This window comes from Ornithorhynchus anatinus, chromosome X5, assembly GCF_004115215.2.
Source record: "Ornithorhynchus anatinus isolate Pmale09 chromosome X5, mOrnAna1.pri.v4, whole genome shotgun sequence".
In the NCBI taxonomy this organism is placed as follows: Eukaryota; Metazoa; Chordata; class Mammalia; order Monotremata; family Ornithorhynchidae; genus Ornithorhynchus; species Ornithorhynchus anatinus.
In genome coordinates, this window is record NC_041753.1 from 2,110,698 (window position 1) to 2,128,670 (window position 17,973).

Genomic DNA, 17,973 nt, shown 5'->3' on the forward strand with positions numbered 1-17,973 from the left:
GGTTTTGGGGGGGTGTCCACAGGGAAACAGTCCGGACACCCCCTCCCCCCCGGCCCGGGTTTCCGCTGAGTCGTCCTGCCCCGGCCCCCTCCCGTCCCCTCCCCGTGGGGCCTGGGCCGGGGGCCAGGGGTCTTGGCAGGGCCCGGGGGCAGCTGCCAGCGAAGGGGAGGGGGAGCGGGCACGGGCTGCCCGCGGGGAGGGGCGCCGGGGGTCGGTCCGGGGGCGACTTCTGACCCGGCCCCCGGCCCCTCTCCCCCACCCCTCGGCCACCCCAGCCAAGGCCTAGCCGGGGGAGGGGGCTGCCCGCCATGACGTCGTCGTACCGTCAGGAGCTGGAGAAATATCGTGACATCGACGAGGATGAGATCCTGAGGGGCCTCAGCCCCGAGGAGCTGGAGCAGCTGGACTGCGAACTGCAGGAGATGGATCCCGAGGTGCCGAGGCCGGCGCCCACCCATCCGGGTCACCCAGCGGGGCCCACTGCCTACGGCCCCGGCCTGGGAGTCTGGGGGACCTGGGGTCTCATCCTCTCTCCCCCAGCCGTCCGCTCCGTGACCTCGGACGAGTCACTTCACTTCTCTGGGCCTCGGTGCCCTCATCTGTAAAATGGGGGTGGAGACCATGAGCCCCACGGGGGTCGGGGACTGTGTCTGGCCCGACCTGGTTGTAACCAGCCCAGCGCTTAGTTTAGCGCCCGGCTCAGAGTAAGCGCTTAACCAACACCCCAACTATTATTACTATTCTCCGGGGCCCAGTTCCTTCATCTGTAAAATGGGGATTAAGACTGTGAGGCCCCTGCGGGACAGGGACTGCATCCAACCCAATGAGCTTGTTTCCACCCTGGCGCTTAGTACAGGGCCTGGCACCTAGTAAGCGCTGAACAAATACCATTAAAAAAAGAGGGGAGAGGCGGTGGTCACAGTGGACCACCATCCCTTTGCTTGCGGCATTTGGTGCAGAGAGTGCGAGAGGGAGATTTGGGGGAACACCGGGAGAAGAGCTGGGGGCGGGGGGCAGAGCGTGAGTCTGGGGGCGGGGCGGGGGTCGAGCTGCCATCGCACGCCTCCCCAGAACATGCTGCTGCCCGCGGGGCTGCGACAACGCGACCAGACGAAGAAGAGCCCGACGGGCCCGCTGGACCGAGACGCGCTGATGCAGTACCTGGAGCGGCAGGCCCTCGAGTTCAAGGAGCGCGACGACCTGGTGCCCTTCACCGGAGAGAAGAAAGGTAGCACGGACCCCGAGAGAGACCCCCGATACCTCCCGGCCCGTGAACACCTGCCCCTGCCACGGGAATTTTTTAAGCGCTCACGTTGAGCCAAGCGCCGTAGTAGGTGCCGAGAGCATTGAATTCGGCCTCTGCCTTAACCGGACCCCCGAGGGCTGTGCGTGAGGGGGGTTCTCTGGGGTGGACCGGCCCCCGAGTCCCCCGTCCTGGGGTGTCCTTCACTGTCCGTCCCCGCCGAGGGTATTTGTTAAGTGCTTACGTTGTGCCAAGCGCCCCGCCTTAGCCGGCGGCTCCGGGTTGGGGGGCGGGGGGCGGCGGGGGGAGGGTCCCCGGGCCCGGTCCCACGCACTGTCCCCGGCCCAGGGAAGCCATACTTGCAGCCCAAGCGGGAGATCCCGGCCGAGGAGCAGATCACGCTGGAGCCGGAGCTGGAGGCCGCGCTGGCTCAGGCCACCGACGCCGAGATGTGTGACATCGCAGGTGGGGGGCGGCGGACAGGGGTGGGAGCCAAGGGCCGGGGGGCAGGGGCGGCACGTTCCCAGCTCGTGCAGCGGTGGGGACGGGACGGGGGAGTCCCCTTCCTCTGCGTGCCCCTGCCTTCCCCCCTCACCCCACCAACCTCCACGTGTATGCGCTCACGTGTCCTCCCCCTGCCAATCTCCACATGTACAGGCTCGCACTCCGCCACCTGTCTACTGTATGACCTTAAGCAAGTCACTTTACTTCTCTGGGCCTCATCCGTAAAATGGAGCTTAAGACTGTGAGCTCCATGTGGGACAGGGACTGTGTCCAACCTGATTTGCTTGTACCCATCCCGGGACTTTGTACAGTGCTCGACACATAGTAAGAACGGATCACTCTCTCCCCCCCAGCCATCCAAGCCACATGCCCGCTGGCACATGCCCTCTCCCCCCACCCCCCGGCCCCCTTCGGCCTAGACAGGCTCACACGTGTACAGGCTCACACGTGTCCCTCTCCTCCGGCAGCCATCCTGGGCATGTACACGCTCATGAGCAACAAGCAATACTACGATGCCATCTGCAGCGGCGAGATTTGCAACACAGAGGGGATCAGCAGTGAGTGGGGCGGGTGGGGGTTGGAGTCGGGGGGGTCAGGCGCCGGGGGAGGGTCTCGGGGCCACGTGCCGCTCTCCCACCCCCCCCCAGGCGTGGTGCAGCCGGACAAGTACAAGCCGGTGCCCGACGAGCCCCCCAACCCCACGGACCTCGGGGAGACCCTGCGGCGGGTGCGCAGCGACGACCGCGACCTGGAAGACGTCAACCTGAATAACATGCAGGTCGGTCCCGCGTCCCGACCACCGCGGCCCATGTCCCGCCCCCCGCCCCGCTAACTCTACCCCTTGCCGGTCCTCCCGCCCCCCAGGACGTCGGGATCACGGCGCTGACCGAACTGTGCCAGGCCCTCAAGGCCAACACCCACGTGCTAAAGCTGAGCCTCGTGGCCACCCGCAGCAACGATCCGGTCGCCAACGTGAGTCCCCCCCGGCCCCCTCCCTGCCCGACCGCGGCGTGGCCCGACGGATAGAACTCAGGCCCGGGGGGTCGGAGGGACCCGGTCTGATCCCACCCCTCCAATTTGTCCACTCTGAGGCCTCGGGCCGGTCACTTCGGTCCTCTGGGCCTCAGTTACCCCATTTGTAAAATGAGGATCAAGGCTGTGAACCCCGGGAGGGACGGGGCCCGAGTCCGACCCGATTTTCTGGGATCCACGGTCCAATGGCTGGCCCATCATAAGCGCTCGCCAAGTACACGATGATGACCATCATTATCATTATCGTTATTATCATCGCCGTCCCCTCCCCCGGCCCTCGCCCCCCCGTCCCCGTCCCGGCAGGCGGTGGCGGAGATGCTGCGGGAGAACCAGACACTGCAGAGCCTCAACCTGGAGTCCAACTTCATCAGCAGCGCGGGGCTCATGGCGGTGCTGCGGGCCGTGCGCGCCCACCCCTCCCTGGCCGAGCTCCGCCTCGACAACCAGGTAGCCCCGCACCCCGGGGGCGGCGGGGGGGGGTGGATGGGGACGGCCAGGCGGGGACCGGACTTGGAAAGTGGATAGAGCCCGGGTTTGGGAGTCAGAGGTCGTGGGTTCTAATCCCGCTTCCGTCACTTGTCTGCTATGTGACCCTGGGCAAGTCCCTTCACTTCTCTGGGCCTTAGTGACCTCATCTGGAAAAACGGGGATTAGAAAATGTGAGCCCCAAGTGGGACAATTGATTACCCTGTATCTCCCCCAACGCTCAGAACGGTGCTCTGCACATAGTAAGCGCTTAGCAAAGACCATCATTATTATTATTACTATTACTGAGGCGGGCAGGGGGTGGGGCCCAAGGGAGTGAGGGTGGCTGGGCGGTGAGGTGTAGGGGGGGTGGCCCCATCTGAAGGGCAGGGGGTAGAAGAGCGGCACCCAGCCTCCCGGGCTTGAGAGATGGTGACCCCCTTGTCGGGTGGGGTGGTCTCTCTCTGTTGCCCAACTGCCCATTCCGAGCGCTTCGTCCAGTGCTCTGCACACAGTGAGCGCTCAATAAATACGACTGGATGAATGAGAGGCAGGGGGCGTGGGGCAGAGGGGCTGGGGGGCGGGCCCGGGTGGGAGAGGGCAAGGCAAAGAGGCGGCGCGCCGGGCTGGCCGCTCCCCGCAGAGGCAGTGGCCGGGGGACTCGGTGGAGATGGAGATGGCGGCCATGCTGGAGCAGTGTCCGGCCATCGTGCGCTTCGGCTACCACTTCACGCAGCAGGGCCCGAGGGCCCGGGCGGCCAACGCCATCACGCGGAACAACGAGCTGCGTGAGTCTCGTGGGGAGGCCTGGCCGGGCTGGGGGGCGGGGTGGGAGGGGTGGGGCAGTGAGGCGGGGCCTGGAAGGGTGGGGCAGCGAGGAGGTGGGGCCTGGGTGGGTGGGGCAGTGAAGAGGGGGGACCTGGAGGGTAGATGCAGTGAGGAGGCGGGGCCCGGAGGGGTGGCACAGTGAAAAGGCGGCACCTGGAGGGGTGATGCAGTGAAGAGGCGGGGCCAGAAGAGGAGATGCAGTGAGGAGGTGGGGCCTGGAGGGGTGGGGCAGGAGGGAGGGGGCGGGGCCCGGTGGGGGCCGGGCAGGAAGGAAGCAGATTTGGGCGGGCGGTGGTTGCGGGGACTGAATCTGCATCCTTGCCCCTGCCCCACCAGGCCGCAAGCAGAAGAAGACTTAAGGAGGGCGGTGCCCCCCACGTCCCTGCCTCAAGGATTCCCGTGCCCCCGGGAGTCCTCTGCCCCCAGGAGGAGTCGTCCTCGTCCTCGCTGCCCCCGTCCTGTAAATAAAAGTCCCTCCCAACGTGACCCCCCCCCAACCCCGCTCCTCCTTCCTTTCTTCCTTATCCGGGGCGGGGGTGGGGGTGGGCGGATCACGTCTCCCCCCGACTGGGGTTGCCCTGGCTGGCGCCCAGGGGGTATTTATACCCCCAGAGACCAGCCGGAGTGGGGGGAGGGGTATCAGGTTTCCAAAGGGGGGGAGGGGTGGCAGGCACCCTCCCCGGAGCTGGGCTTCCCAGGTGCACGGAGAGATCTTAAAGATTTTTTCGGGAGGGGGGTTGGCAGGCCGGGGGAGTAAAAGAGCGGGGGCAGGGGGCATCCTAAAGGGCACGGCCGCCTGCCTGTCCGCCCCCGCCCCCCGTGGTGGCGCTTTATTAATAGGATCCTGTCAAAGACCCAGCCGGTGGGCCTCGCCCCCCCCCCCGGCTCCTCTCTACCCCTTCTCCTGCAAGGGGCCAGGGGGTGGGGGGTACTGGACAGCGGCAACCCCCCATTCCCCGGCCCCTCCCGTGGTGGGGGAGGGGGGCGGTGCGAGGAGGGCGGGGGCGGCAGCCGGGTAAGAGTTGGGAAGGAGTTTATTTGGTGGGGGGGGGTGGAGGGAGGGCTAATCCGGGGGGAGAAGCGGGGGCTCCTCCTCATCCGAGTCAAATTCGGCGTTGGCGTCCTTCACCCAGTGCCCGCTGCCGTCGGGGATCCAGCCGGCACTGCGGAGGGCGGGGGGTGAGGGGTGGGGACGGGGCACGGCGGCGCAGGGACCGGGACCCTCCCCTTCCCCCTCTGCCCCTTCCCTTTCCATCCCATCCACCCCCCTCCACTCACCTGCGCAGCTTCAGGTAGTGGTCCAGGGCCCGGCGTCTCCCTGGGCTGGGGGGCCGGGCCGCCGCCGCCCCCTCTTCCACTCCCCCGTCCTCCTCCTGCTCCTCCCCAACCGGGGGCGCCGGGGGCTCCGCGCCCCTGGCCGGGGGCCGCTCCTCCGCCTGCCGGGTGACCGTGGGGACGGAGAGGGCCGTGGGGACGGAGGAGGCGGCGGGCCCGGCCGACCTGGGGGAAACGAAACAGAGAGATCGGTTGGGATCCGGGGAGCCCCTCCATGACCCCCATTGATCTGCCCCCCCGGTGCCCCCCTCGTCCCTCCCTGCGGCCCAGCGGAGGCCTCTCACCTGTCCGGGCGGCGTCTAGAGCAGCTGCTGTAGGGGGCAGCAGGACGCAAGGCCTTCTGGGTCAGCAGGCGGGTCTGGGCCAGCAGTGGGGCTGGACAGCCCTGGGAAGGGGGGGACTCGGCTTAGCCCCCCGGGGAGCCCCGGCAGGGACCACCGGGCTACTGTCCCGCCCTGCACCCCAACCACCCACCCGCCTCCCACCTCCGCGGGACCCGCACCTCACTCTCCTCTTCCCTCAAGGGACCTTCCACCGGCCGGCCCTGCTCCCCTCTGTCTCTATGCTGCTGCTTCTTCCCGTAGAAGCGCTGCAGGCCTGGGTGGGAGAAGGAATCATTGTCCAGTTGGGAGGGGAGGGGGTGCCATCCAGCCCCTCCCTTTCCCCCCCAACCCCACTCACTGGCTAGGTGCTTCCTGCCAGCCCGGTGAGCGGTCAACATGGCCAAGGTATCTAAGACGGGACGGTGGGGGCACACGGCACAGGCAAAGCTGGGGAACGACAGATGGGGGCAAGGTTGGGGGAGGCGGGTTGCGAATACACCTTCCAGCCAAGACCCCCGCGCAGCCCACCCCTCCTCTCTAGTCCCCATCCCCTAACTCTCTCAACCAATCAATCGGTGGTATTTACTAAGCGCTTACTATGTGCAGAGCACTGTATTAAGCATTTGGGAGAGTAGTCAGTCGTATTTATGGAGCACTTACTGTGGGTAGAACATTGTACTAAGCGCTTGGGAAAGTACAACCATAAACAGTGACATTCCCTGCCCACGACGAGCTCACAGTCTAGAAGGGGGCAGACAGACATCGATACAAATAAATAAAATTACTCATATATACGTAAGTGCTGTGGGGCTGGGAAAGGTGATAGAAAACGTTCCCTGCCCAAAACAAGCTTACAGTCTAGATCCTCTGATCATTTGCTCGATCCCTCTCACCCTCCCGGTTCTCCCCCGTGCCCCTGCCCTCACCGCCCGTCTCGTAACATCAGCGCCTCGTCCTCGGGAATGTAGCTGGCCAGCAGGTCTCCAACTCGCCGTTTCTGAAGGGGTGGACAGAGAGGGGTTGGGGGAGGGAGATTCCCAGAGGAGTAGGGCGGAGGGGAGGGAATGCACTCCCCGACGGAAATATTAGCTGATCCCAGAGGGGTCCGGACCAATGGATGGTCAACCGGTGGCATTTATTGGAAAACTTAGTGTGTGCAGAGCAACATACTACGCATTTGGGAGAGGAGAGTAGGAAGACAGGATCTCTGCCCTTAAGGAGTTTACAGTCTCCCCAGACCCAAGGATGAGCAGACCAGTCTGGGTCACTAAAGGAGGGTCAGGGGTTTGGGATAGTTTGTGCTGGGTCACTGGGGCGAGACAGGGATGGAGAGGGGAGAGTCGGGGGTGGTGGATGGTCTATGTTGGGATCACTGGGGGACAGTCAGAAATGGAGAGGGGAGAGTCAGGGGTGTGGGATGGTCTGTGTTGGGGTCACTGGGGGAGAGTCAGGGATGGAGAGGAGAGAGTCAGGGGTGGTGGATAGTCCATGTTGGGTCGCTTGGGGAGAGTCAGGGGTGGTGGAGGAGAGTCAGGGGTGCGAGATGGTTTGCGCAGGGGTCCCTGGGGGGGAGCCCAAGAATGGGGGGGGGGAGTCCATTGTTGGAGGAGGGAGGGAGGGAGGGAGGGGTATCCAGGAGAAAAACTAGAACAGTTCCTGACAATCAATCAATGAATGGGGTATTTATGAAGCACTTATTGTGTGCTGAGCACTGTATTACGCCCTGGTAACAGGACACTCTACAATATGCAGGCGAGAAGCAGCGTGGCTCAGTGGACAGAGCCCGGGCTTGGGAGTCAGAGGTTGTGGGTTCTAATCCTGCCTCCGCTGCTTGTCAGATGGGTGACTTTGGGCAAGTTACTTCACTGCTCTGGGCCTCAGTTCCCTCATCTGTAATATGGGGATGAAGATTGGGAGCCCCACGTGGGACAACCTGATCACCTTGTATCCCCCCACCAGCGCTTAGAACAGTGCTTTGCACATAGTAAGCGCTTAACAAATGCCATCATTATTATTAAAATGGGGATGAAGACTATGAGCCCCACGTGGGACAACCTGATCACCTTGTACCCCCCCACTCCCCAGGGCTTAGAACAGTGCTTTGCACATAGTAAGCGCAGCGTGGCTCAATAGAAAGAGCCCGGGTTTAGGAGTCAGAGGTCATGAGTTCTAATCCCGGCTCCGCCACTCATCAGCTGTGTGACTTTGGGCGAGTCACTTCACTTCTCGGGGTCTCAGTGACCTCATCTGGAAAATGGGGATGAAGATTGTGAGCCTCAGAGGTCAGAGGTCATGGGTTCGAATCCCAGCTCCGCCATTGTCAGCTGTGTGACTGCGGACAAGTCACTTAGCTTCTCTGGGCCTCAGTTACCTCATCTGTAAAATGGGGATTAACTGTGAGCCTCACGTGGGACAACTTGCTGACCCTGTATCTCCCCCAGCGCTTAGAACAGTGCTCTGCACATAGTAAGCGCTTAACAAATACCAGCATTATTATCACTGTTATGATGATGACTGTTATTATCCTGAGGCTGGCGGGGCGTGGGGTGGAAGCAGGGGGGCTCCGTTGAGGGTCTCTGTTCATCCCCTTGATTCTATTGATTGCTATTGTTCTTGTCTGTCCGTCTTCCCCGATTAGACTGGGAGCCCGTCGTAGGGCAGGGACTGTCTCTAAATGTTACCAATTTGTTCATTCATTCCATAGTATTTATTGAGCGCTTACTATGTGCAGAGCACTGGACTAAGCGCTTGGGATGAACAAGTCGGCAACAGATAGAGACCGTCCCTGCCGTTTGACGGGCTTACAGTCTAATCGGGGGAGACGGACAGACAAGAACAATGGCAATAAATAGATAGAGTCGAGGGGAAGACTCCATTCCATTCCAAGCGCTCAGTCCAGTGCACATAGTAAGCGCTCAATAAATACTATGGAATGAATGAATGCTGCCTCCCCCCGGCCCCTCCCTCCGGGTTACCACGGCAACCAGAGGAGGGCGCGGGGGGAGGGGTGGGGTGGGTGTCCTTCCGCCTCCCCGCTCCCACACACCTTGAGCACATTGAGCTGGCTCCAGTCGTCGCCCTCCCTCTTGAACGACATTCCGGCGACGAGCCGGGCTCGGGGGTCCCGCCCTAGCCGTCCCCTCGCGGCTTCCGTAGGTGGAGGGGAGGGGGAGGCTGAGGGGAACCAGAGGATCACGGGAGGAGTAGTTCTTTCTCCCGCCTTCCCCCCCCTCGTCCCCCTCACTTGCCCCGCGGCCTCTCAGGGCCGGGACTACGATTCCCGTCGGGCAGTGCGCGCCTCTTTTTTCTCTCCCCCCCCCCCTCAAGCGGCGGTTCCCGCGGGCTCTAGGCCCGCCTCTCCACAGCCGGGGGGGGGGGGGCCTGGTGCGTTCTGGGAAATGTAGTCCCCCCCCTCGAGAAAGCCCTGCGGCCCCCCCCCGGAGCGGGGGAAATCTGAGCCCCTCTGCGGAGGGAGGAGGGAGAAGGTGGTGGCTGCCGTGACAAATGGGGGTCGGGAGGGCGGGCGGGGCAGTCGCTGGCTCCCCGCGGGAAGGGAGGGCGGACGTGGACTCCATTTCCCAGCGGCCTCAGCGGCAGCCTCCCTCTCCCTCTCCCTTTCCCCTCCCCCTCCCCGGGCGAAGGCCGTGGCGACGACGCTTCAGCGGGGCCGGGGCGACGCTGGGGCCGGAGGCGGGGGGCCTGTCGCCCGGGCTGGGGACGGGACGGGACGGGACGGGAGGGGAGAGGCGCGGCCCGGGACGGGGCGGTGGTCGAAGACGAGGGGTGGGGGGGTGAAGGTCAGAGGTCAGGCCCGGGAGGCCACCGGAGAGACCGTCTCCGGGGAGATGTCACCGCTCCAGCGGGGGCGCCGGGACGGACTGAGAGCGGGTGACCCGGGGGCTGGGGAAGGGGCGCAAGGGGGGGCAGGGGCCCAGGAGAGAGGTGACCCCCTCTTTATTCTCTCCCCCTAGCCCCCTGCCCTCCTCCCCGCCCCTCGCCGCCCCCGCCCCCGGCCAGGCGGGGACATGTCCTCTCCGGCCAGGCAGGAGGGCTGCGGGGGCTCCGGCCTGCTGCGGGGGAGCCGGACCCGCTCCTACGGGAGCCTGGTGCAGTCGGCCTGCTCGCCCGCGAGGCAGCGGCTCCTGCAGCACCGCCTGGAGCCCGGCGACACCTTGGCCGGGCTGGCGCTCAAGTATGGGGTGACGGTGAGTGCGGGGGGCCCCCGGGGAGGGGCGACCTTTGACCCCGCCTCGCAGGGAAGGTTGGCCCTGACCAGCCTGCTCGGCCCTGCCCCGTCCCCGGTCCCTGGCCTAGAACCTGCACGGTAACCTCCCCGGTCCATCTCTCTCTTGTGCCCTTTCTCTCTCGCCCTGCTTCTCTCTGAGGTTGAGCCAGTCAGTATTTACCGAGCACCTCCTGCTTTAATGGGACGTACGTAAACCCTTTGGGAGGTGTGGGTGATAGAGGGGATGCAAGTGACACCACACTCAAGTCTGGTCTCGACTCCCCGAGGCGCCCTGGTCATCCCCGGCCCCCCATCCCACCTATCAATCTCCCAGCGCTGCTTCCCTTGTCCCCACGAGGCAGAGGATGGGGCGGTGGGATTGACCCTTGGGGGGACGGGGCGCTCTGCCTCTGCCCGCCCCCTGAGCGTAGGGGTGGGGGTGATGTGTGTCCAGATGGAACAGATCAAGCGAGCGAACCGCCTTTACACCAACGAGTCCATCTTCTTGAAGTCGAGCCTCACCATCCCAGTGCTCACCCAGCCCCGCGGGCTGCTTCACGGACTGGACTCGGACTCAGAGGAGGAGGAGAAGGAGGAGGCGGCGGCGGCGACGGGGCCGGGGGTCGAGGCCGGGTCCAAGGAGGAAGGTCCGACCGCCGGCCAGGCTAACGGGGACAGCCCCCAGCCCACCCACGACCTCTCGGCCTCCGATTTCCTCAAGAAGCTGGACTCCGAGATCAGCCTGTCCAAAAAGGCGGCCGCCAGGAAGCTGAGGAGGGGGGAGGGCAGGTGAGCCTGGGGTCTTTTCACCCTCATCCATCACACCTCCTCCCGCCCCGCTAGGCTGTCCGTCCGTGGTATTTATTGAGCGCTTACTATGTGCGGAGTGCTGTACTAAACACTATACTATGAACTGTACAGAGACGCCGCATGGCCTAGTAGCAAGAGCACCGACTCGGGAGTCGGAGGACGTGGGTTCTAATCCCGACTCTGCCGCTCGTCTGCCCTGTGACCTTGGGCGAGGCGCCTAACTTCTCTGTGCCTCCGTTGCCTCGTCGGTAAAATGGAGATTAAGACTGTGAGCCCCGTGTGGGACAACCTCATTACCTCGTATCTACTCCAGCGTGTAGGACAGTGCTTCCACACTTAATAAATGCCATTATTATTATTATTATTTTTATTATTAGTCTGCCTCTTTGGGGAGGGGGCAGGCAGGTGGCAGAGGCTGCTGTGCTGCCTTGAGTCACTAGGGGGCGCCCGGGACCCGGATTCGGGGGTCTTTCCTTTCTTGGGGGGCGGCGGGGGGGGGGGGCAGAGGGGAGGTTATTTAAGCACTTACTATAATAATAATAATGTTGGTATTTGTTAAGAGCTTACTATGTGCAGAGCACTGTTCTAAGCACTGGGGTAGATCCAGGGTCATCAGGTTGTCCCACGTGAGGCTCACAGTCTTCATCCCCATTTTACAGATGAGGCAACTGAGCCCCAGAGAAGTGAAGTGACTTGCCCAAGGTCACACAGCTGACAGGTGGCAGAGCGGGATTCGAACCCATGACCTCTGACTCCCAAGCCCGTGCTCTTTCCACTGAGCCACACTATGTGCCCTAAGCCCTGGGGGTTGATTCAGGGCACTACTAATAATAATGATAATGGCATTTGTTAAGCACTTACTAAGTGCAAAGCACCATTCTAAGGGCTGGGTGGGGATACAAGGTGATCAGGTTGGCCCACGTGGGGCTCAGTCTTCATCCCCATTTTACAGATGAGGTCACTGAGGCGCCGAGAAGTGAGTTGACTCACCCAAAGTCACCCAGCTGACAAGCGGTGGAGCTGGGATTAGAACCCATGACCTCTGACTCCCAAGCCCGGGCTTTTTCCCCTGAGCCACGCTGCTTCCCGATCAGATCGGGCACAGTCAGTGTCCCACTTGGGACTCAGTCTTCTGAGGCACAAAGAAGTGAAGTGACTTGCACAAGGTCACCCAGCAGACTAGTAGCGGTGCCGGGATGAGGACCCAGGTCCTTCTGACGCCCGGGCCTGGGCCCTAACCACTAGGCAATGCCGCTCTTCCCTCCCAGAGGCGACCTGGACCGCCCCCTCCCCTCTGACCTGGCTCCTTTCTCCCCAGGATCCCCGGAGAAGCAGCCCGTCCCGTGAGCCCCAGCTCGCCCCAGACCCAGCGGCAGCAGCAGCAGCAGCAACAGCAGCGGGCTCTCCTGGGTCCCGTCCCCCTGACCCGGACCTCCCGGACCGCCTCCCTTCGAGACCAGGAGGATGAAATCTTCAAACTCTGACCCGGGGGCAGGGGGGGGCGGGGCGCTTCCCCCAGCCCCCCAACCCTCTGCACTGCCCCCACCCTCTCTTCCTCCCCTAATTTATCTGGTGCTATGTTGGTGATATTTATTTGGTTTGTGTCTTGTTCCCCGCCCCCCACCTCCACATATCTGGGCCAGCAGAGGCGTCGGCCAAGGGGGGGTGACGGGGTGGTCACGGCCCCCGACCCCCTGGGCTGGATGCATCTGTCTGCGGAGATCCCCCCACCCCCGGCCCCTGGCCCTATTCCAAAAGCAAGCGGAGGAGGAGGCGGCATCCATCCACGGTGGCGGCGGCCCACCCCGTCTCCAGCCCCCGGAGGGGCTTCCAGCCCCCTGGGTGCAGAGGGGACGCCACACTGCTCCCTTTCCCGAGCGGGCGGGGGTCCCGCGGGAGCCCCTGCCGCCTGGGTTGCCGGATGCGGGGGAGCTGGGGGCCACCCCTCCCCAGGTCGGGCCGGGCCTGGAAGGCATTAAACAGCCAGCCTGGGCCGGGTTTCACGCCTTTTTATTTCCTGCGTGCGGTTGCCCCCTCCCCCGTGTGTCCATCCGCGTCGGGGCCTCGTGTCCATCCCCGGGGGAAGCCCCTCAGCCCCTCCGACCCCTCGTGGCTTGTCTTGTGCCTCGCCGACCTCCGACCCCCGGCGGCGTGGGAAGCGGCTGCTCCTGTTTCACTTCGCCTTTGGCTGCCTGCTCGGCTCCGTTTCCGGCTGGCGGTGAGGACCCGCGAGGACCCGCGCTCCTAGTTCCTCTCTGGGTCGGCGGGGAGTGTGGGGGAAGGGCAGGGAGCGGGGGAGGGGCGGGGGCGACCATTGGCCGTGCTGAGACCCCCCCCCAGTGCAGTGGGGAGGCAGCTCCCCACCCCCCACCCGCCCAGAGCCCGGCCGAGTGTGAGAGTGGGGCTGAGCGTGTGTGTGCACGTGTGTGTGTGTGTCTGTGTGTGTGTGTCCGTCCTTGGGTGCCTGTGTCAGGGTGCGTATGCTGTGCGGCCTCTGACGCTGTGGGACTGTTGGCCTGTGTGTGTGTGCGTGTCTGGGTTTGGGTGTCATCCTGTGGGTGCGTGCGTGCGTGTTTGCGGCAGGCTTAGGCGATGTCCCCTTCCTCCCCTCGGAGGCCGTGCCCGCCTACCCCTCCCCCACCCCGGCTCCCACAACTGCCCCCAGAGCAGTCAGGATCACCTCCTCCCCACCTGCGGGTGCGGGGCGCTCAGAGTGCTCCACCCCCAGCACTCTAGGCCGGAGGGTGGGGAGGGGTGTCTCAGAGTCTAGGGCCCTCTGGGCCCGAGGGTGGTGGGGTGGGGGAGATCCCCAGCCGCCCCTCCCCCTGCAGTCGGGGCCGCTGGCACCTCCTCTTGTCCCGGGGTGGGGTGGAGGGCCTCAGAACCACCCCTCCCCCCAGCAGTCTGCCTGAGAGCCTCCCCTGCCCCAGCAGTCCGGGCCCGGTGGGGGGGGTCTCAGAGGCGCCCCTCCTCCAGCAGCTTGCTGAGGCCGGCGCAGATGCGGGTGAGGTGGGCGTCGTAGTCGGGGCCGTAGAGGGCGGCCAGCAGGCCCGGGTCGGCGAAGTGGTCGAAGACGTGGCGGATGCGGCCCAGGGACTTGGGGGTGAGGTGGCGCTGGACCAGGCCCAGCAGGGCGTCGCGGCACTCGGCCAGCAGCCCGGCCAGCACGGCCGCCTCGAAGGTGAAGGCCACCTGGCCGAAGCTCAGCGCCGTCATGGCCCCCTGGCGCAGCTTCCGGCGGAAGAGGGCCGCCTGCTCCAGCTCCGCCCCGCTGAACCGCCCGTTGCGGTGCAGGACGCTCACCTTGATGGCCACCTTGACCAGGTCCTTGATGACCCGCTGGGCCTCGGCCCGCGAACGCGTGTAGGCCTTGGACACGCGGTACAGCTCGTCCAGCACCTCGCCGCTCGTCTCGTCGATCAGCAGCTGGGCCGCCGCTCGGCCCGCCGCCCCGCTCAGCAGCTTCTTCTCCGCCTGCACCGCGAGGCTGCGCGAGCTGAACGGCTCCATCCGCGCCTGCCGGGCGGTCCGGAGCAGGGGAGGGGGGGCCGGCCGGATTCGGGGGGACGGAGCGAGTGGGGGGAAACCGGAGATGGAGCGGAATAGGGGGAAGGGGGAGCAGAGATGGGGAGGGGGGAATCTCAGACTTGAGCCGTGTCAAGTGGAGACCGAGCTCGGCCCTCCACATCTGGCTCACGCCTCTCCCTCCCGCTCCGCTCCGTCTCTCCCCTCCCCATCTCTTCCCCACTTTCTCACTCAGCTTCTCTCTCCGTCAATGGCCAGAGGTGCCTGAGCGCCCACTGGCCCTCAGCACTGTACTGAGCGCTTGGGAGAGTCCATCCAGGTTAATAGAGACCATCTCTGCCCTCAAGGAGCTTAGGATATCTCTGTAGGCCTCTGTCTCTCTGTTTTTTTCTGTCTCTGTCTCGGTGTCTCTCTGTGTATCTTTCACCCTCTGCCTTTGTCGCCCCCACCCCCCTACAGCTCCCCCAACCAGGGCAAGATGCGGGAATTGGGGTGGGGGGTCAGACCAGTCATGCCCCTCCACCGGCAAGCTCGGGGGCCCCCTCTGAAGGGTTGGGATCAATTAGGGGTTCCCTGGGTAGGGAGACAGGGTGGTAACTGCCCCCCTTGCTCAGTTTGGGTCTCAGGATCCCTGAAGGGAGTTGGGGTGACCCGGGTAGGGGTCTCGCTCTTCCTCCCCGCCCCCCACAGTTTCTTCCCCTCCTTCCCGTCTCTGGTGTCACTGCCTATTTTGCTCGTTACTTCCCCGTCCCTCCCTCAGGATGTGGCCATACCACAGAGGTGCCGCCCCGCTCTCCCCCTCTTCCCCTCTCTGCCGAGGAAGGGGGTGCACGCTAGGGTTCCAGCCGGGGTCCCCCATTTCCACCCCAAGCCCCCGACCCGGGGGAGGGAGCACCCCCCCCATCCAGCTCAGCAGCGGCTTTTTCGGCCCTGAGTGAGAGAAGGCCCAGCTCTGCGCAAAGCGGAACCGGGTCTGCCCCCCACTCCCGCCGCTCCCGCACAGCCCCCAACCTCCTCGTTGTGGGGTTCGCCCTCACAGACCCCTGAGGCGGACATCCTGTGCCCCACCCAGGGTCCCACATCCCGCGGCCAGCGGAGAGGGGTGACCCTACATCCGAAGAAGGCGTCTGTCTCTGTCTGGGGCCAGATGTCCCCTCTTGCCAGGGGGTCCAGAGTGGGGGAATCCCAGGCCCACGCACACCCCCTCCCCACTCCTCCACTCGGGGTCTCACCTTCCTGGCCCCGTCCGGCCTGCACTCGCCCGCCCTCCCGCCTGTCCGCCCGCCTCCGGCTCACCGCTGCTCTGAGGGGAAGCAGAAGGATGAGGCTGCTCGGGTCAGGAAGGAGGGGGCAGGGGCGGGGGGAGGGCCCCGCCCCCACCCCATCACCCGCCCCGCCGCCTCCGCCACCCCGTGTCCGTGTCACAGGCCAGGCCAGTGAGGTCAGGGCTGGGGAGGGCTTCCAGGGGTAGCTGACTGGGTCTCTCTGCCTCTCTGACCGTCTCTCTGTCTCTGACTCCACTCTAGGTCTCTGTCTCCCTTTTGGAGGGGGGCGGTATTTGTTAAGCGCTTACTCTGCCCCAGACACCACACTAAGCGCTGGGGTAGACGCAGGCTAACCGGGTAGGACACAGTCCCCGTCCCACATGGGGCTCGCGCTCTTAGTCCCCATTTTACAGTTGAGGTAACCGAGGCACAGAGAAGTGAAGTGACACGCCCGAGGTCACACAGAGTCTCTCCACCTCGGCCTTCTGCCCCTGCTGTCCCCTCTCTGACTTTCTCTCTCTTTCTCTGGTCCGTCTCTCCGGATCTCTGCCTGCTCCCCCCACCCACCCGGCCCCTGGCGGGTCGGCCTTTTGGGCCGGGGGCCCAAACTCTGGCCAGACTCGGGGCTGGGGGGCTGCGGGGGCGGGGGGTGGGCCCGACCCCACTACCCCAGTGCGGTGGCTGAGGCAGCAAGCGAGGCCCGAGCAGAAGGAAGTGCAGGGGATGGGGCAGGTCAGGACCCTCCCACCCCCCCATTCCCACCCCCCCAATCTCTTCATCTTCCCATCAAGCCGGGGCCCGGGCGCAGTGCCGGGGGGCACCAGCAGGTGGCGCTGAGACCCTGAGTGTGGCAGGTTGGGGGGGCGAACTTTGACCCTGGAGTGGACCCCACCCCCCACCCCCGCGTTTCTCTGTCGCTTCCCGAGTCTCTGTCTCTGTATGTGTCGTCGAACTTCTCCTTCTTTCCGCCCTGCCTCTCTCCGCCTCCGAGTTCCTCCGCCTTCTTCTCCTTTCCTCATCTCCGCCGTCACTGGCCCCCGGCGGCTCTGACCGCCACCTTTCCCCGCAAGCCTGCGGTCAAGGGGGGAGACCGTCGGGTGAAAGATGGCAGATCCACCCCAGAGGCGAGAACCCCCCTGGGGTGGAGATCAATCAATCAGTCGAGGTCATTTATTGAGCTGCAGAGCACTGTACTACTACTACTAACTGTGGTATTATTAAGCGCTTACTATGCACCGAGCACTGTTCTAAGCACTGGGATAGATGCAAGTTAATCAGGTTGGACACAGTCCCCGTCCCACGAGGGACTCACAGTCTCCATCCCCCTTTTACAGATGAGGTCACTGAGGCCCGGAGAAGGGAAGTGACTGGCCCAAGGTCACCCAGCAGACGTGTGGCAGAGCCGGCGTTAGAACCCACGTTCTCCCACTCCCAGGCCAGGGCTCTTTCCTCTAGGCCCCACTGCACTAAGCACTCGGGAGAGTACAACACAACAGGATTAGCCAACACATTCTCTGCTCCTATTGCCTTTACAATCTAGAGTAATAAATCGGTAGCACGTGGAGGCGTGTCTCCGAGGCTGTCTCTCTGTCTCTGACTGTTTGGAGGGGGGGACGGGGACGTGGGGAGGATAGAGAGAGAATGAGAGAGGGAGCGCTGGATTTGATTTTAATGGTATTTCTTGAGCGCTTTCAATACGCCAGGCACTGAGGTAGATAAAAGCTAATCAGGTTGGACACAGTCCCCGTCCCACACGGGGCTCCCAGTCTTAATCCTTGTTTTGCAGATGAGGGAACCGAGAGGCAGAGAAGAGAAGCGCTTCGCCCAAGGTCACACAGCAGAGCCGGGATTAGCCCGCAGGTTGTGGGGCAGAGGCTGCTCTGGGGCTCCGCGGCCCTCCCCCCCTCGGGGCCCAAAGCCCTGGGCTCGGTTCGGGCCGGGACCGACCAGGCCCGGTGTCGTTGGCCGGCCCGGCTGGGGCGGGGGGAATCCGGGGAATGTGGCGTCCATTCCAGCCCCACGCGGGGAGGAATCCCGCTGGCCCCTCCGCGGCTCCCTCCGCCAGCTCCGCATTCCTGGCCTCAAACGGGGCTTTGTCCCCCGCGGTGGCGGCCACGGCCACGGCCACGGCGGGAGGGGCGGGAGGGCTGTCCCCGAAGGCACCGGAGCCGGGAGGGGGGGGCCGCGGGGCTGGTGAGGGTCCCCGGGGGGCAGCGGCCTGCGGTGAGGTGCGGCCCGGGGAGGCGGTGACCCCTCGGCTTCAGGGGGGAGGGGCGGAGGTCACGGGGGGCCGGGGAAGGGGAAAATCGCGGGGAGGAGATCAGAAGGGGTCACTGAACTGCGAGACCTAAAAATAGCGCCTGGGTCTCCCTCCTCCTCCTCCTCCTCCTCCGCTGCTGCTGCTGCTGAGCCTCTTAC

General features: G+C 64.6%; 4 protein-coding genes across 4 annotated transcripts; 2 read left to right on the forward strand and 2 right to left on the reverse strand.

Moving 5' to 3' along the window:
* Positions 1-286: 286 nt before the first annotated feature.
* Positions 287-4,553, forward strand: TMOD4 (tropomodulin 4). Its single transcript, XM_029055835.2, has 9 exons — positions 287-434; positions 1,072-1,228; positions 1,592-1,708; positions 2,215-2,304; positions 2,395-2,525; positions 2,612-2,719; positions 3,083-3,226; positions 3,888-4,032; positions 4,409-4,553. Exons 1-9 carry the CDS (start codon positions 309-311, stop codon positions 4,429-4,431), a joined length of 1,041 nt encoding a protein of 346 aa, XP_028911668.1. The 5' UTR covers positions 287-308; the 3' UTR covers positions 4,432-4,553.
* Positions 4,554-5,104: 551 nt separating this feature from the next.
* On the reverse strand, positions 5,105-8,910 carry SCNM1 (sodium channel modifier 1). The gene is made up of 7 exons (XM_029055827.2): positions 8,777-8,910; positions 6,657-6,727; positions 6,089-6,177; positions 5,910-6,004; positions 5,692-5,792; positions 5,351-5,572; positions 5,105-5,235 (listed from the first exon to the last, which is right to left on the reverse strand). The coding sequence occupies exons 1-7, from the start codon at positions 8,825-8,827 to the stop codon at positions 5,136-5,138; spliced, it is 729 nt and encodes a 242-aa protein (XP_028911660.1). The 5' UTR covers positions 8,828-8,910; the 3' UTR covers positions 5,105-5,135.
* A 553-nt stretch (positions 8,911-9,463) lies between these two features.
* Positions 9,464-12,763, forward strand: LYSMD1 (LysM domain containing 1). Its single transcript, XM_029056164.2, has 3 exons — positions 9,464-9,935; positions 10,410-10,744; positions 12,084-12,763. Exons 1-3 carry the CDS (start codon positions 9,756-9,758, stop codon positions 12,247-12,249), a joined length of 681 nt encoding a protein of 226 aa, XP_028911997.1. The 5' UTR covers positions 9,464-9,755; the 3' UTR covers positions 12,250-12,763.
* TNFAIP8L2 (TNF alpha induced protein 8 like 2) lies at positions 12,759-15,570 on the reverse strand. The gene is made up of 2 exons (XM_029056166.2): positions 15,523-15,570; positions 12,759-14,281 (listed from the first exon to the last, which is right to left on the reverse strand). Exon 2 carries the CDS (start codon positions 14,273-14,275, stop codon positions 13,721-13,723), a length of 555 nt encoding a protein of 184 aa, XP_028911999.1. The 5' UTR covers positions 14,276-14,281; positions 15,523-15,570; the 3' UTR covers positions 12,759-13,720.
* Positions 15,571-17,973: the final 2,403 nt, after the last annotated feature.

What these genes read in the sequence shown, in the direction of transcription:
- SCNM1 (XM_029055827.2), bottom strand. Translation starts at nt 8,827, where the DNA reads ATGTCGTTCAAGAGGGAGGGCGACGACTGGAGCCAGCTCAATGTGCTC. An exon ending in GCCAGCTCAATGTGCTCAAG is followed by an intron (nt 6,728 to 8,776) that starts GTGTGTGGGAGC and finishes CCACCCCTTCAG; the next exon opens with AAACGGCGAGTTGGAGACCT. An exon ending in CACTACCTGAAGCTGCGCAG is followed by an intron (nt 5,236 to 5,350) that starts GTGAGTGGAGGG and finishes CGCCCTCCGCAG; the next exon opens with TGCCGGCTGGATCCCCGACG.
- TNFAIP8L2 (XM_029056166.2), bottom strand. Translation starts at nt 14,275, where the DNA reads ATGGAGCCGTTCAGCTCGCGCAGCCTCGCGGTGCAGGCGGAGAAGAAG.
- TMOD4 (XM_029055835.2), top strand. Translation starts at nt 309, where the DNA reads ATGACGTCGTCGTACCGTCAGGAGCTGGAGAAATATCGTGACATCGAC. An exon ending in CTTCACCGGAGAGAAGAAAG is followed by an intron (nt 1,229 to 1,591) that starts GTAGCACGGACC and finishes TCCCCGGCCCAG; the next exon opens with GGAAGCCATACTTGCAGCCC. An exon ending in TCAACCTGAATAACATGCAG is followed by an intron (nt 2,526 to 2,611) that starts GTCGGTCCCGCG and finishes CCCGCCCCCCAG; the next exon opens with GACGTCGGGATCACGGCGCT.
- LYSMD1 (XM_029056164.2), top strand. Translation starts at nt 9,756, where the DNA reads ATGTCCTCTCCGGCCAGGCAGGAGGGCTGCGGGGGCTCCGGCCTGCTG. An exon ending in CGCTCAAGTATGGGGTGACG is followed by an intron (nt 9,936 to 10,409) that starts GTGAGTGCGGGG and finishes ATGTGTGTCCAG; the next exon opens with ATGGAACAGATCAAGCGAGC. An exon ending in CTGAGGAGGGGGGAGGGCAG is followed by an intron (nt 10,745 to 12,083) that starts GTGAGCCTGGGG and finishes CTTTCTCCCCAG; the next exon opens with GATCCCCGGAGAAGCAGCCC.